General features: G+C 44.3%; 1 protein-coding gene across 10 annotated transcripts in view; it reads right to left on the bottom strand.

The window, feature by feature from the left end:
- MTHFD1L (methylenetetrahydrofolate dehydrogenase (NADP+ dependent) 1 like) overlaps window positions 1–17,815 on the bottom strand; it is a 247,910-nt gene that overhangs the window by 186,141 nt on the left and 43,954 nt on the right. For 8 of the 10 annotated variants that reach the window (XR_012158087.1, XM_073337644.1, XM_073337645.1 and 5 more), the window contains one exon: window positions 17,354–17,527. Coding sequence is in view for 7 of the 10 variants with exons in the window: in XM_073337644.1 (XP_073193745.1) it covers window positions 17,354–17,527 (174 nt within the window). In the remaining 3 variants the exon portion in view is untranslated. Of the gene's footprint in view, window positions 1–17,353; window positions 17,528–17,815 lie in introns of those variants that run through there. The other 2 variants (XR_012158088.1, XM_073337654.1) reach the window with 1 other exon arrangement.

The raw sequence follows: 17,815 nt of genomic DNA, 5'->3' as shown, positions 1-17,815 counted from the left end.
GCTCTAGATTTCAGAACCAGGCAAAAGTTACACTTTGGGGACACATAGGACTCTCCCAAGCAACAGGTACATTTAAAATGGCTGTCACTGATTGGTATAATCTCCTGACAAAAGACTGGCGGCATTTGAAACTTGACGAGTCAGGCATGCCAAACCAGGCCAAATAAGCTCTCCAGAAAAAAATGGGGGAGGAAAAACAGGGAGAGGAAAAACTGAAACCTCTCACAGCACTAACTAGAACATTGAACTCACTAAACGAGTGCAAAATAGGCAGATACACTAGAGCTCTATCTCAGGCCCAGGCAGTAGAGAAGGAACTGAGGGTGGTTTGTCTGAGCAGCCCTATGTACCCTTGGAGCATGGCATGAGGTTGTACAGAATGCATGTGCAAGCCAAATGGACACTGCTAATGGAAAAATCTCCAATCAAGGGCTCAAGAGGCATATGCACACCTGAAATGGAACACTCACAAGGACACGACTGGAAGAAGAATACTCCCTTATCTAAAATTTAGTATGAACAACATATGGCTCAGAAAATTTTCAGACACACTCAAAATGATTCACTTGAGGTGTTTCTTTCTTTCAGATGCAAGAGAAAAATGAATAAAAACCAAGGGTCCATTTTTGTTCCTGCTGAACTCTCAAGGAAAAGCTTTGCAAAAAAAGTAACACTTCACTGTTTAAATTTGTGGTATCTTTACTGCTTGCAGTGACACGAATAGTTTATTTAACGTATGTGACATTAAGGATTTCATTTTCATTCCCACAGAAATACAAGCATTCATGCATATGCTAGCCAAAAGGGGCAACCTCCTATATTATGACCTCTTCAAGATTCAAGCTAAATATACAATTCTAATTAGAAACATCCCATTTTCCTCCTCTAGAAACTTTGCAAGGTATTGTTGTCCGGTATAAGCTCAATTCATAACCATGAGGCACAAAACAAACTGAAATCCTCTTTTTGCAGACAGTTATGAAATTGTCTGGCTTAGAGAGAAATTCTTAAGCTATTTCTTGACCATAATAAAGATGATGACTCTTAACCCAATAGTTTATAGCTTAATAAAGAAACATAAAACCCACTCAGTTTGTCACATATTTACTTTTTAATCTCTAAATGGAAATAAAAATATCAGGATAATGTGGATTTACATCTCATGACGTATGCAAGGTAAATCAATAGGAACATCTCTTTGGCCCCAATTCAGAAAAACATTTAAAACACATGCAATTCTCCTGTTCAGAGAAATTTAACTTTAAACTTTATTGACTTCATTGGGGCTTAAGGATTTAATAAAGTGCTCCCCTGAATTGAAGCTCAAAAGAAGAACTATCCCATCTATTATTAGTTAACCCTTTGAACTCAGAAGTGACCACTTAAAACTTTTATGATTTAATTTAGGTAGAGATGGTAGACTCATTTTTAGACCTTTATATATCCCCCCTATAAAAGTCTCATGTTTTCCAAGACTGAAAATTCTGAATGACAGACAAGAACTTTCTCCTCCAGACCACAGGATATGACAATTTCTGAAGTAAATGTTCTCTCCTCACTCCACTCCTTATCTCCTAGGGTTCTACTTCCCTGTCTTAAAAATGTAATTTCTTTCTAACTTATCATAAAAAACCCATCCTGTCACATACCAATAGCAAAATACTCAGGTTATAACTCCAGCAAGAACTTCATGTATGCCCACAGGGAGTTCTGCAAAAGTAAAGATTGCAGGTTCAGGCCCTGGGTATGTAAATATTAACAGAAACACACATCCAAAGACAGAAACAATATTTATTATTGAGAAAAGTAGAAAAATCAATTTATCTGCTGCTTTTTAGACTGTTACTTTAAAAAACACTATCTTATTCTATTTTACTATGACGTGCACCAGCCCTTTTCAAGGATGAAATCCTGTGTCACTGAAACCAAAGGGAGTTTTGCCATTAATTTCAGTGGGGCCAAGATATCAGCCCACATCTTTAAATTTACTTGAGTTTAAATATTTTCTTGGGGTGTATGAACATGACCCTAAATCAGTTCAGGATATACTAAAATGATATCATAATTGTGATTGATAAGAAATTGACAGTTTAAGAAAAATTCCTAGAATTCTTACAAAAAAAAGGGTAAAGACAAAATATCCTATAGGTGTCATGTATTTAACTCGGGTTACTGAACATCTTTGATAGGAAAACAAAATTTCAAGTCTGTTTTAAACTCATCCTAAAAGGGAAGATAAAGTGTAGAACTATATGAATATCCAGCCAAATGCAAATTGCTGAATTTAAAAATGTTGTGCAAGTGGGAGTGACAGAAAGTTTCATTAATTTAGACAGTACGCATCTCCAATTTCATTATCTCCACGTTTCTACTGCAAGTGCTGACACTGCATACATTAAAGATCCCTGCAAGATGTGAATGGCTTTTGGTGTTTAATAAGGATTACACACTTCTGCAAAGATTTAACAAGATGACAACATCAAACTGTTTGTTATAAAAACTAAGAAAACTACTTTCTAACTGTTCAATGAGGATTATAGTAAAGAATCTTCAACAAAAGCATCTCAGCTGTACAAACAACAAGATATGGATGTAAATGTATGCATCTAGGAACAAAGAATGTTAGGCAGCTGTCAGGGGCTGCCCATGAAGAACACAGAGGCAGGCCCAGTGGAGGGGTCTGAAGCAGTTGGGTCTTCCAAAGACACCAGGGGATGGTAAATCTTAGGGAGACAGACATGCATATAGACTGTTCTATTGCTTTAAAGTCCTTTTCTTGTATGCTTTCTGGTCACTGTATTAACCACTCGTCACCAGGTCTGAAATGGAAGATTTATAGGTGTCGTGCCCATCTGTCTTGCAGAGAAGTCTCAGTTGACACTGAGGGTACTGTAATCCAGGGCCGACCCTAAGTGTGGGAGAACTGCACGGTTACACCCCAGCACAGATGAAGGCAAGAGGCCTAACTCTTGAGGGGTGCATTCAGAGATGAGAGGGGAGTCAATGGTGTAGCTAGCCCTGTTTCCATAACACCTCCGCATTATGCACCTAGATTATTTGGTTAGTTTTATGTTTAAAATAATCTAAGTTGGCTGCCAATGACTAGCTATAGCTCTGTTGCACATTTTTAGAAAGGTCACATTTGGAATGTAAGCCTGTGCTTTGATCTTAAGCAATACTGGAAGGAATTAATTTTAACCACTCTCATTTTTACTCAGATAGAGCCGACTCATGCTCATGTTTACATTCTTCTTTGAATTTTCCTTTAATAGATTTTGAATGAAAACATAAAAAGCCCATAATCATTATTCTCCTTATAATACTCATTTCCCCTTGTGCCATCGGGTCACCAATTTCCTGGCAAGATATGAAATTTTCCATAACTTTGGAAAGTTTGTTTTTTCAAAATATGATCATAAAGAAGTAGTTTGCACGTATTTATCTTTTGTCTTTATGCACTACATTCAACTTATAGTGGAAATATTTCTGTGGGAAAGCCACATGAGGTCTGACTGAAAAAAACAAAACAAACCCATACAGTGAGATGATATGCTGCACCAGCAGTAACCTCCATATAGTTAAGGGTATTGTTAAGAACCCAGCAAGAAACATACTACACACATTTTAAGATGATACTACAATGCATACTTTTCGCTTAGCTTTCTTGGTATTAACTCCTCAGTACTGGTGGTTCTGGTGATACTGATGTACAGTTGCTGTTGTTCTACAGTGCTCTTGTTCACACAACCCTGAGCTACATGGTCTTGCACTGTTTCCATTCTGAATGGATGGGATGTGGGACTCTCTTAAATGAATGACTTAGCCTCACTTAAATGGTTACAGTGATACTTCTGGCCACCCTTTTAATGTCACTTCAACAGCTGTAGGAGACTTCCTTTTAAGCCCAAACATTGGTTTTATTGCATTACTGGTTTTATAAAATGGCATCACCCTGTCACAATGTCCTGCAGGGGTCATCAGCAAGGACTGAACCGGATGCCAACAGATCTAAAAGCATGAGCCTCTACTGCTTGAGCTTAGAGGACTGTCCACACTAGAGAGACTATATCAGCATACCTATGGCTACACAGCTATGCTGGCATAACCTCATAGTGTAGCCTACATTGACAGAAAGGATTTTTCCATCAGTGTAGGAACACCACCTTCCTGAGTGACAGTAGCTATACTGAAAGCAGCACTCTTCTGTCAACATTGCTTCATCTACACTGGGGGTTAAGTTGGTCAACTACATTAGTGAAAACTATACCCCTGACTGAAGTTGCTATGTGGAGCTAACTTTTAAGTATAGGCCAAGCCTTCAACTCAATGGCAGATTCATAAATCTCTTATTCCAATCCCTAACGGTTGAAGTGCCTCATCATAAGACTGCATTTTTGCTAGTTGTTTCTACTTAATCTTTACTTTCTTCTCTCTCTTTTTTTTCTTTTCTTTTTTTTAAAGTATTCCCTGGGCTGTTCAGCCTGGTTAACACAATCACTTGTCACATATCTGTCCCCACTGTAAGTAAAAATGAATTCTCAATCTGAACTCAGCATCTGTAAACCCTGACCCTCCTGGAGCTAAGACATTAACCAGCAACACATCTTTTACATGGCTGCAGAAGTATTTTATATGTGATGCTTATTGAAACATACTTTTGGCAAATTACATAACATACATCCTAGTTCATCTCAAATAACATCTATGTTAGAAAACTATTAAAACTTCTCATGCTAGTAAACCTAGAAAGCAGTATTTTCAGTGGCACAATATTTTATCACAGCTTTCCATATTCCCACACTTTACTCCTTATATTATTCTGCTTTCTTGTCAGTGAAATCAATTAAATAGTGGACAAATCTAGTGAAAGTGGCGGAAGCCACATAATTTGGGACACTTAAAAACAGACTTATGGTAGCACAAGCAAGCGTAAGAAAATTTATACAGGTTTCATACCATGCCCATTACTGTGGTATCTGTCTTGACAGGAGCTTTCTATACTGGACGGCAAACAAAGTAATAGAAGTTTAAGATGTCTGAATATGCAATCAACTGCAAGAGTAGTAAGGAAACACATCTCATTTTGATAAATACTTTGAAATGATCCTGGTGGCTGCTCAGCTTGTAATTTTCAACATATGGGAAACATATAAGGTACCATTGTTTGGCTGTATTCAGAAAGTGCAAGTAAGAAAGATTTGCCAGCTTGTGGCAACTGATTAAATCCTGCATGCAGCTATCCAAACTAGGTCTGGCACTTAATATTTCTATACATCTGACATTTGGAGAACTTTTCTGTAATTCGGGAGAATGTTCAGTATCTCCAGCACCCAACAACTCCAGAAGACACACCAGTGGACTTTTCTGAGTAGGTCTCTGAAACGTGAGAATTTACATCAGAATCTTTGTCATTTCCACAGGAAGTGAAACAATTATGTTCTGGCATTTTGGGTACAAAGAAGTTCAGAATCATAACCAAGAAATGTATAATGTACAGTAGATTGAAGAAAAGACCTCTCGAAACTGTTCTTCAAGATGTGTTGTTCATGTCCATTCCAATTAGGTATGCGCGTGGCATGCATGGACGTTGGAAACTTTTCCCATTAGCAGCGCCTGTCTGGAAGGCAGGGGAGCCCCTTAGAGTGGCGCCCTTATGGCGCTGTATATAGTACCCTGTCAGCCTGACCCCCCTTCGGTTCCTTCTTGCCATTGACTCCGACAGAGGGGAAGGAGGGCAGGTATTGTAATGGACGTGAACAACACATCTCGAAGAACAAGTTATGAGAGGTAAGTAACCGTCTTTTCTTCTTTGAGTGCTTGTTCATGTCCATTCCAATTAAGTGACTTCCAATCTGACCATCAGAGGTGGATAGGAGTCAAGGAATGATTGATTGGAGGACAGCTCTGCCAACCGCCACATCATCTCTGGCCTGTTGGTTGATGGCATAGTGGGCTGTAAATGTATGCACTGAGGACCAGGTAGCTGCTTTGCAGATTTTGTGGATGGGAACCTGCGCCAGAAAGGTAGTCGAAGACGCTTGCACTCTCATCGAATGGACTGTGATTGCTAAGGCTGGGACCTTGGCCAACTCATAGCACGTGCGAATGCAGTCTGTGATCCAGGACAAGATGTGCTGAGAAGATCCTGGAAGGCCCTTCATTCTATCGGCTATGGCCATGAACAGTTGGGTTGATTTGCGAAAAGGCCTCATGCGCTTTATGTAGAAAACTAGGGCTCTTCGAACATCTAGCATGTGCAAGCTTTGGTGCTGCGGGCTCATGTGAGACTTTGGAAAAAACACAGGCAGGCAAATATCCTGTCCGATGCGGAACTGGGAGACCACCTTAGGGAGGAATCTAGGGTGCAGTCTATGTTGCACCTTGTCCTTATGGAACACTGTGTAAAGGGTTCAGAGGTGAGAGCCTTTAACTCAGACACTCTCCTTGCCGATGTAATGGCCACCAAGAATGTTACCTTCCATGTTCAGATTCCAGGTTGGTACTGGTGGTCAAGAGTAAGGGTATACCTTCTCCAATCCCTTGAGGAAATGCACCACCATAGGATTTGTGAACACTGAGCATCCAGAATCCCCTGGATGGAAAGCTGAGACAGCCGCCAGGTGTACTCTGATGGATGAAAGTGATAGGCCTTGTTGCTTCACATCAAGCAGGTAGGCCAGTATGACCAGGATAGATACCTGGAGCGGTAACAAGTGTCTGGGTTCACACCAGCAAGAGAACCTTTTCCACTTGGTCAAGTGAGTTGACCTAGTGGAAGGCTTCCTGCTGCCAACCAGTATCTGTCTCACTGGCTGAGAGCACTGGCGCTCTATCACATTTAGCCATGGAACGTCCAAGCTATGAGATGCAGGGACTGTAGTTTCGGGTGGAGAAGGCGGCTGTGGAACTGAGTGATCAAGTCCGGATACCGGGGTAGGGCTACTGGAGCGTCTACTGATAGTTTGAGGAGCATTGTGTACCAACACTGACGTGGCCAGGACGGGGCAAGCAGGACCACGATTGCTCTGTCTCTGCGTATCTTGAGCAAGACCTGGTGGATTAGCAGGATTGGAGGGAAGGCATACTTCAGGCATTCTCCCCACTGTATTAAGAACACGTTGGAGATGGAGCCCAGGCTGTGATTTTGAAATGAACAGAACTGATGGCATTGCTTGTTATCCTTGGCAAATAGGTCGACTTGGGTATAACCCCACTTTTGGAAAATTGACTGCAGGACAGCTGGTCAGACTGATCACTCATGAGCTTGGTAGGACCTGCTGAGGGGATCTGCTAACTCGTTTCTCAGCCCAGGGAGGTAGGATGCTTCCAGCTGTATGGACTGGGCTACATAGAAGTCCCCGAGGAGAATAGCCTCACGGCAGAGGGGTGAGGAGTGAGCTCTGCCCTGTTTATGTAGAACATGGTAGTGTTGTTGTCTGTCAGGACTGTCATGCTGTGACCTTGTAGAGTGGCATGAAAGGTTTGACAGGCCAGACGAACCACTCTGAGCTCCTTCAGGTTGATATGGAGTGGTATCTTGTCCTGCGTCCACAGACCTTGAGTTCTCAGATCCCCTAGGTGTGCACCCCAACCCAAATCTGACACATCTGTTACTAACGTCAGTGAAGGTTGGGTTATGACGAAGGGGACATCCGCACAGACTACCGGTTGGTCCAGCCACCAGCACAGGGACCCTCAGACTTGCCCAGATACAGTTACTATCATGTCCAGGCTATCTTGTGCTAGCGGTAACATGATGTGAGCCACACTTGTAGGGGTCTGAGCCCCAGTCTGGCATGCTTGACTATGTAAGTGAAGGCTGCCATATGCCCTATTAACTTCAGGCAACCCCTCACAGTCGTGGTTGGGTACTGTAACATCATTCTAGGGCCTGAAACCTGGGTACTGGGAAGCTCGCTTTTGCCCGTACTGAGTCTAGGACTGCCCCTATGAATTCTATCCTTTGGGTTGGTATGAGTGACGACTTGTTTATGTTGAGAAGACACAGTCTGTGAAAGGTGTCCCTGACTAGTGTAACATGGGATGGTACCTGCTCTCTGGAGCGCCCAGTCAGCAGCCAATCATTGAGGTACAGGTACACTCGAACGTGTCTTTTGCGCAAAAAAGCTGCTATCACCGCCATGCACTTGGTGAACATGCGGGGGGGCTGTGGAAAGGCTGAATGGGAGCACAGTGAACTGGTAATGCCCTCAGTTTATCACAAACCATAGGAAGCGTCTGTATGCCAGATGGATGGCAATGTGGAAATAGGTGTCCTTCATGTCGAGGGCAGCGTATGAATCTCCCAGATCCAGTGATGGGATGATAGTGCTTAGGGAGACCATGCGGAACCTGAGCTTGAACATAAATTTGTTGAGTCCACGAAAGTCTAGAATGGGTCTTAGACCCCCCCCTTTTGCCTTGGGGATTAAGAAATAGCAGGATTAGAATCCCTTCCTCCTTAGCTCCTGAGGAACCTCCTCCACTGCCCCTATATCGATGAGCGATTGCACCTCCTACATAAGGAGCTGCTCGCGAGAGGTGTACCTGAAGAGGGAAGGGGAAGGGGGGTGGGAGGAAGGGAAGGAAGAGAACTGGAGAGAGTATCCCACCTGTACCGTGCGTAGGATCCAGCATTCCAATGTTATACAGGACCACACATGGTAGAAGTGGGATAGACTATTCAAAAACTGTGGGGAGGGATCCTGGGGTTGGATTGGTAGGCTGACCTCACACATGCCTTCAAAACTCTTGCTTGGTTCCGGGCTGGGGCTTGTTTGGGCCTTGGTTAGACACGTTGTTCGACGGTCTGCGTCTATTATTCCTGTCTCGTCTGCGGCAGGGGTCTTGGTCTGGGGTGAGGATGGTATGCTCCTGCTGTTGAGGCTGAGGCCTGAAGGGCTTCCTCTGGGTTGCTGGTGTATGCATTCACAGGGATTTCACTGCAGCCCTGGAATCCTTGAGGTTATGCAGCCTTGAGTCTGTTTGCTCTGAAAAGAGGCCAGTACCTTCAAAAGGGAGGTCTTGCAATGTGTTTTGGACCTCGGGAGGGCGGCTTGATGCCTGTAGCTATGCTGAACACCTCAAAACCACTCCTGATGAGATGGTTCTGGCCGCAGAGTCAGTCCAATTGAGAGAGGCTTGCTGGGATGTCCTGGTTTCTGCTTTTCCTTCCTCAATCAGCACAGAAAACTCTGCATGTGAATCCTGCGGCAGGCGTTCCTTGAACTTGGACATAGCATTCCAAGAGTTAAAGTTGTGCCTGTTAAGGATGGCCTGTTGGTTGACTATCCTAAGCTGCAATTGTTTGGCCTCTTTGGACTTTGGTGCCGAGGCCTGCTGATCCTAGCGTTTTTTTTTTTGTTAACAGCTGATACGACCAGGAACTAGGGGGGAGGGTGGGAGAAGAAGAATTCATAGTCCTTAGAGGGGACCAAGTATTTTCTCTCTACTCCCCTGGCGGTCAGGATATTAGAAGCTGGGGTTTGCCAGACTATCCAGAGTGATTATAAGACAGTCTTGATCAGTGTCAATGTTACCAGGCATATGCGCCGACTCCATGGGTGCTCCAGGGCTGGAGCACCCATGGGGAAAAATTGGTGGGTGCTCTGCACCCACCTGCAGCTCCCTGCCCTGCCCCAGTTCACCTCCACTGCTGCTCCGCCTCCTCCCCTGAGATTGCTGCCACATCCAGCTTCTCCCCCTGGCTCCCAGCACTTGCGCCATGAAACAGCTGTCTCATGGCGGCAAGTGCTGGGAAGGAGGGGGAAACGCGGTGCGCTCAGGGGGCGGGGATTTGGGGAGGGGTTCAATAGGGGCATGGAGGGGGCAGAGCCCGGGCACCCACCAGCACTGAGATAAGTTGGCGCTTGTGCTTCCAGGGCCAGGATATCAACCATCAGATCCTCTGGCTCAATGGCCTCTTCTGCCTGAAGGTCCATATTAAGGGCAATCTGGTGGAGAAGTTCTTGATGTGCCCTGTGGTCAACAGATGAGGGTTCCAATATTGATGTTCCCGCCGCCACGTCATCTGGTGAGGATGAGGACGTGTGCTGAGACTGAGTGTCATCGTCCTGATCCTCCCGTACCAGGGCCCATTATGGCTGTCACTGCTCGAGAAGCAGACTGTGCCTCCTGAGGTCTTGGGGATGTACCTCTCGGTAGCAGTGTGGGCAATGGATCTGCCTCTGTCGACTGCTCTGGAGGATCTGAGGTCGGTCTAGAAAGTGTGGCCTCTCTTGACCTCAAGGTGTGTTTATTTGGTGACTTGAGTGGCGTCCTGTTGAGTGCACTGACCTGGAGGCTCTAGAAAAAGCACTCTGTTGTTGGTGATAGGCCCAGGGGGTCCAAAAGGGCCACTGCCCTGGAGCCAGCCACTGCGGCTGCCAGGCTGTGTGGAATTCTCTACTGCTCTTGGTCCAGTGCCTGCTATAACTCGAGAGGCCTGAGTCGGCTTCAGAGCCTGAAGGGGAGGACCATGGCGGTACCGATGAACGTTGCACCACCGTGGGGCGCCGAGATGTGCAGGCCAGGGACTGGTGCCAAGAGGATCTTGATGGTGAGCGGTACTGGCTATTCCAAGACCTGGACCATCCTAGCAAATACGGTGCTGGGGAAGTGGTTGGTACCTTGCTTTGGTGCCAAGTAACTGAGGATGTTGTGGAGCAGTGCCGGGTCCTCGGAGGGGGTGTGAGGGCGCTTCATCATCTGGTGTCGTAAGCTTATGTAGGGTTGTCGGTGCTGGGGAGTGACGCTGTGGAGAGCTCGAATGAGAATGGTGCTGTGAGCGGTGCCAGATCTGTGATTTTGAGCGGCGCACCATTGCCCGTTTCCCTCTGGACAGCACCCGTCTAGGCGGTGCCAGAGGTTTCTCCTTGCATGGAAAGGGATTGGGCGCCGACAATTCAATGAGGTCCTTTGCTGCCTCAAATGTGTCAGGCTTGGAGGGGGGTTCCAAGACCTTCTCTAAACACTGGTCCGCGCTGAATTCGCTGGGTGCCAGACTCAATGGTGTCGGGTCCTGATGAGAAACAGAGCCCTGCCTCTGAGTTGTAGGAGCCTCTCTGGGTGTCTTGATCGCTCTTTGAGGGGATCGTCCTTTTTCCCCTTTCTTATGTCACTTGGCCAGTGCCAGGGAGCTTGAGCGGTGCTGGGGCTGGCCGGCTCATCTCGGTGCTGGGGATTTACAGTGCTGGGGATCTCTAGAGCCCTGTGCCAAATTGCGTACCAACACCGGGGCACTTCTCACTGAGGAGCTTGGGCCCGGTACCAAGTGATCTGGGGCCGCTGGTTGTAAAGCAGCCTCCATGAGCAGCTGCTTAAGACGAAAGTCCCTCTCTTTCTTAGTACGGGGCTTAAAGGCCTTGCAAATTTTGCAGCGCTCAGTCTGGTGTGCCTCCCCCAGACACCTAAGGCAGGAGTCGTGGGGGTCACTGGTGGGCATAGATTTGCTGAAGCTTTAAACCCCTAGGCTTGTGGCATGCCCTGCAGCCCAAGGTTGGTGGCGGGAACGAAATCCCAGTCACCTCTAACTAAACTGTACTTAATTAACCTACTAACTATTTAACAACAAACTGTCTAACAGGTAAAAACTAGATTGCTAAGAGATCACTCGCAAGTGAGGGAGCACGTTCCAATACTGCCATGGACGTTAAGAAGGAACTGAAGGGGGGTTGGGCCAGCAGCATACTATATACAGCGCCATAAGGGTGCCACTCTAGGGGACTCCCCTGCCGTCCCGATGGGAGCGGCTAAGAGAAAAAATTTCCAATGTCCGTGCACGCAGCGCGCACACACCTGATTGGAATGGATGTGAACAAGCACTCGAAGAACAGATTATACAGAAAATCTACTTTGGTTATCAAATGCTGAACATTATGCATAATTAACTCCGCCCCATAAACTGGAATAACCCGTAAATGCAGAAACACAAAAATCTCAACAGTTCCCTGTGAAGCCACATGCCTTACTATGCCATTTTAGCACACTTGCTCCAGTGGCCAAAACTACAGCCTTTTAAAGCTGTTTGTATTTTTCTTTGGTTTCGAAGTAAACATAAAAATCCAATATAAAAATTTTATTGTTAATCTTGTTCTGGCAGGGGGACAAACCAGATGGCTGACAAGATCATTTCCATCTCCAGTTTCTCCAATTCTGTACTGTTCTTTCACCACCCTGAAAGGCGTTTTCCCCCAACAGGCATTGTTGCCCATTTTCCTCACATTATTATCAGCCACAGTCAACTGAACAAATAAGAACTGTGGGGAACTTGAACTCTATTCCCACTCTCAATATCGGTAAGACCACACACAAGGAAGTAGTACATTTTAAATATGGAAATAAAATAAATCACATTTCAGAACCTTACTGGCACTGGACAGAAAAAGGAGTCAATATCATACAGCAGCAGTTCTCAAACTGTGGGCTGGGACCCCATTTTAATGGGGTCACCAGGGCTGGAGTTAAACTTGCTGGGATCTGGGACTGAAGCCCGACCCCAATGTTGAGCCTGGGACTGAAGTCCTTGGGCTTTGCCCCCCACCCGCCCCACCCTGGGCAGTGGGGTGTAGGTGGGCTCAGGTTTTGATTCCCCCCGTCCTGGGGTCCTGTAATAATTTTTTGTTGTCAGCAGTGGGTTGCGGTGCAGTGAAGTTTGAGAACTCCTGTTTATTTATATCCCGCACAGATGTCTTTGCCTCCCCACAGAAAAATGACTTGAAGCAAAGGGAAGTCACAAGAGCGGTCATGCAACCCTCCCTAGCAGTGTGTTCTGGTGCACAGACAGCTAGCAAAGAGGTAAATCACTGTGGGGCAGGAGGCGGGACTGACGAAGACCCAGCTGGTGGTTCCTACCCTGCGCCAGGCTCAGCTGCTAGTTCTGGCTGAGCTGGGAGGACGGGACTTCCTCTTCCCCTGCAAGGCACATGGGGCCCGGTCAAACCCACCCCCGGATTTCCTACCTAGCCTCCTCAGCTGCAGGAAGCTCTGCAAACTCCACATTCCTGCTTCCTGTATCCATCGCTCCGCAGCTGTAGGAGAGCCTGTACTCCCCAATGCAATGGTGGAGCCACCACATTTGACAAATAACATTTTCAGAATTTTGCAGAATTTTAAAATATGGTGCACAGAATTTTTTTGGGGGGGGGGGTGGCACAGAATACCCTCAGGAGTAATGTAACAATGGTTGTTACTATAATGTATAGCTATTGGTCGAGTTACAATAGCCTCATACAAATTACTCTAAGTAGGGATCCACTGCATAATTCAATTATGCAGCTATACATAGGGACAATTTATTTATTGCTAAAATATTATATACACCTCTTTGCACCATTTTCCTGAAAGCTCTCAGTTTCATCCCTGGTCTGTTCACTATTTTGCCATCCTTCCTTCACGTCTGGATAGATTAAACTAGCTAGAGATATAAAAGGTAACAAGAAATCATTCTACAAATATGGGGGGTGGGGGAGGGGGTGGGAAGAGACCCACCTACTACTCCAGGTCCCATCCCAGGGACCCTGTAAATAGCAGCATCCTGCTGCACCTCTTTAACCTCTGTCAGTGCTGCTATTTTTCCCTGGACACTTCCCCATGGCCCCAGCACTTCTTTGCCCTCACCTCAGGGCACTCAGTTGCTCATTCTCAGCAATCAGCCACTGCTTTGTCCAAAGTACTTAGTTCTCTCAGCACTCCAGGGATGCAGTCCTTATTCCCTGGGCTCCCAGTAGCAACTGACCCTGCCCTGCCGTTCCTCTTATCTGAGCCTACTGGGCCCAGATAGGCTGCGTGGGGCACAGCCACTCTAGGCCTCTCAGAGGACTCACCTCCACTGCTCCCTGCTGAGGTTACCTGTTTTTACCCTAGTGTGGGGCCAATGCCCCATCACTGGGGGGGTGGGAAGAAGGGGCGGAGAGAGAGAGAGAGAGAGACAAAAACAGAAAATGTGGAAATACCAAAAGTGCTAAATATCTTTTTTGATTCAGTTTTCACCAAAATCTTTAGTAGCTATTGGACAACAAAGAATATAAGTGAAAATGAGGTAGGATCAGAGGCTAAAATAAGGAAAGAACAGGTTAAAAATTACTTAGACAAGTTAGATGTCTTCAAGTCACCAGGGCCTGATGAAATACATCCTAGAGTACTCAAGGAGCTAACTGAGGAGATACCTGAGCCATTAGAGATTATCTTTGAAAAGACATGGAAGATGGGTGAGATTCCAGAGGACTGGAAAAGGGCAAATATAGTACCAATCTATAAAAAGGGAAATAAAGGCAACCCAGAGAATTACAGACCAGTCAGTTTTTAATTTCAGTACCTGGAAAGATAATGGAGCAAGTAATTAAGCAATTAATTTCCAATCACCTAGAAGATAATAAGGTGGTAAGAAACAGCATGGATTTATCAAGAACTAATCTTGCCAAAGCAACCTAATAGCTTTCTTCAACAGGGTAACAAGCCTTGTGCATAGAGGGGAAGTGGCAGATGTGGTATATCTTAATTTTAATAAGGCTTTTGATATTGTCTCGCATGACTGTCTCATAAACAGACTAGGAAAATAAAACCTAGATGGAGCTACTATAAGGTGGTTGCATAACTGACTGGAAAACTGTTCTCAAAGGGTAGTTATCAGTGGTGCACAATCAAGCTGGAAGGGCATACTGAGAGGGGTTCCACAGGGATCATTTCTGGATCCGGTTCTGTTCAGTATCTTCATCACTGATATAGATAATGGCGTAGAGAGTACACTTATAAAGTCTGTGTACAATACCAAGCTGGGAGGAGTTGCAAGTTCTTTAGAGAGGGGGGATTTAGATTTAGTTGGGGATTGGTCCTGCTTTGAGCAGGGGGTTGGACTAGATGACCTCCTGAGATCCCTTCCAACCCTGATATTCTATGATTCTAGAGGATAGGATTAAAATTCAAAATGATCTAGAGAAACTGGAGAAATGGTCTGAAGTAACTAGGATGAAATTCAATAAGAACAAAGCAAAGTACTCCACTTAGGAAGGAACAGTCAGCTGCACATATACAGAACGGGAAATGACTGCCTAGGAAGGAGTACTGCAGAAAGGGATCTGGGGTTCATAGTGGATTACAAACTCAATATAAGTCAAAAATGTAACACTGTTGCAAAAAAAGCAAACATCATTCTGGTAAGTATTAGGAGTGTTGTAAGCAAGTCACGAGAAGTAATTCTTCCGACCTACTCAGGCCTCAACTGGAGTATTGTGTCCAGTTCTGGGTGCCACATTTCAGGAAAGATGTGGACAATTTGGAGAAAGTCCGGAGAAGAGCAACAAAAATGATTAAAGGTCTAGAAAACATGACCTATGAGGGAAGATTAAAAAATTGGGTTTGTTTAGGCTGGAGAACAGAACACTGAGGAGGGACGTGATAACAGTTTTCAAGTACATAAAAGGGTGTTACAAGGACATGGGAGAAAAACTGTTAGGATAGGACAAGAAGAAATGGATTTAAATTGCAGCAAGGGCAGTTTAGGTTGGACATTAGAAAAAATTCTGTCAGGGTAGTTAAGCACTGGAATAAATTGTCTAGGGAAGTTGTGGAATCTCTGTCATTGGAGATTTTTAAGAGCGGATTAGACAAACACTTGTCAGGGGTGATCTAGATAATACTTAGTCCTGCCTTGAGTGCATGGGGCTCGATTAGAAGACCTCTCAAGGTCCCTTCCAGTCCTACAATTCTATAATTTCTCTCTCACTCCCACAAACCAGCATTCAGAGTATGCATTGCACTTTCTCCTAGGTTGCTGCCCTTAAAAGGGCAGATTGGGACGTAAAAAGAGGAAGCGTACAGGAGGCAGTTCCTCACATCCTAAACTCTATCTGAATAGAGTTCGGCATCACATCCATGTTCCCTCCTAAGCTACTTCTAAATCTGTGCTTGTGTGAAGCTCCACTTCTCCGGGGCTTTAGGAACAGCCTTCCCCTGCTGCATAGTGCCTAAATCATGCAGCAACTTAGAACCTGAAAAAGCAGAACAATTTTGCTCATCATCAACCTCATGGCCGAACCGGCTTCTATTTTATTTTTTTCAGTTAAAATTAAAAATGTAGCTCAATAGACATACACAATTGCTTTTGTGTTTCAAAGAAAGGCTCTTGTATTCTTCTCTCAGTGAACCTTCAAAATAAGGACTATTTCTGTAAATTGTAATTCCACAAGATGGCCTTGATGACAACTTCACAAGTTTCTGGGTGACAGATTGATGTGACAGAAATTCACTGAACTGATGCCAGGCATCCAGATTTCCCACTAAGCATATGCAAAAGCTAACTGTGTTTGTGCTAGCATGGAAGATACTAGTTGATCAAGGGATTGGCAAGACAAAGGCAACTAAGAATGGCTCTCTACTCTGGACCATCTGGAAATCTTAACTTCCCAATTTTGTTGCACTACTGCCAAAAACAACAAAAAGAGAATGTCACTAGAGCTGGATTACATTTGGCAATGAAAAAAATTTGCTGTATCTTCCATTCTTCCCCCCATCCTTTATATATACTATGCTCAGTTGCCAGAAAAAAAGGTGCTAAATCGCCTTCAGAGAATTTTATGAAAACAACCTAAAACTTATCAATTCATAAAATAAAAACAACACCAGTGCATTACTACAGGCTTTTGTTGTAAAAAGAAAGCAAAGGACATGCTGCAATCTAATGTTTCATGAAAATGGTTGCACAGAAGTGCAAGTGTGAAGAACTTTCCTTTTCACAAAGCAGGTGAGAGAGAAAATATTTACTTTCTAAGTGGGTGAGAAAAGGAGGCAAAGGAAAGTGGGTGAGAAAAGGAGACAGGCATTTCTAGATGAAGCATAACATTTTAAAATAATCATGGAAACAGAGAGTAGGATAAGCCTGCCTGGAGACGTGTCTACATTTTAGGGGAAAAACATGGATTTTAAATAACTATGCACTTTGCTATTCAATAAAAAAGTATTTACCATTAATACCAATAGATTACCATGTCGTTTCCATTAAAAATTGTTTATACACACCCACAGTGCAGACAAAGAGACTGCACTTCTGAGTCAAATACTTTAAGAGCTGATGAATCAAGAAAAATCAAATAGTTATAGAAGACATTTTAAGAAGCTTAACTCGATCTACCTTCCAAAAAAACATACTTAATTTCTGTAATCACAGCTTGAAGAAGAAAAAAAAAAAAAAGGTTTTTTTTTTTTAAAAAGGGGGAAAAATAAATACTTGCTTTCATAATGCACCAAGTGCTGCAAGTTTATAATGGGTAATTTATTCAGTAAATTAAAAGAAACGAGTCACATGTTTGTGTTCGCAGAGAGAGAGCAGGGAAGGGGGAAGCTTAGTGTATATTCTTACCCAGCAACTAGAACGTATTTTCCATCTGGATGATCCTTTAACCTTTCCAGCAGGGACAAACGTACTTTGGCTTTGGTTTGGCCATAGATTTCAATTTCATCTGCAAGCAATCCTATCTCCTTGGCAAGTACATCAACAGCTTTTGGACTCTGTCCTCGGGAAATCTCAATATCACTTGAAAAGAAAACAAATAGGAGCCAAGAGACTTCTCTCAGCTTAGGTGGTCGATGACAACACAAAATAACAGCAAACGCTGCAACAATGAAGTTATTGTAACCGCTTTATGATCTCTTCTCCCAGATTTTGTTATCTGAACCTAAATACTAGCCAATGCCTAATGTAATATTGGAAAACATGTTTGTGTTATCTCCCCTCTCCTGCCCCCCGCCCCCGGAATGTTTACTAACATTTATTTCATTGTATTATTTTCTTTAATTGGGGTCCAAATATTACACAATGACT

This window comes from Lepidochelys kempii, chromosome 3 (genome assembly GCF_965140265.1).
Source record: "Lepidochelys kempii isolate rLepKem1 chromosome 3, rLepKem1.hap2, whole genome shotgun sequence".
Classification (NCBI taxonomy): Eukaryota; Metazoa; Chordata; order Testudines; family Cheloniidae; genus Lepidochelys; species Lepidochelys kempii.
This window is presented reverse-complemented; position numbering and strand designations above follow the sequence as displayed.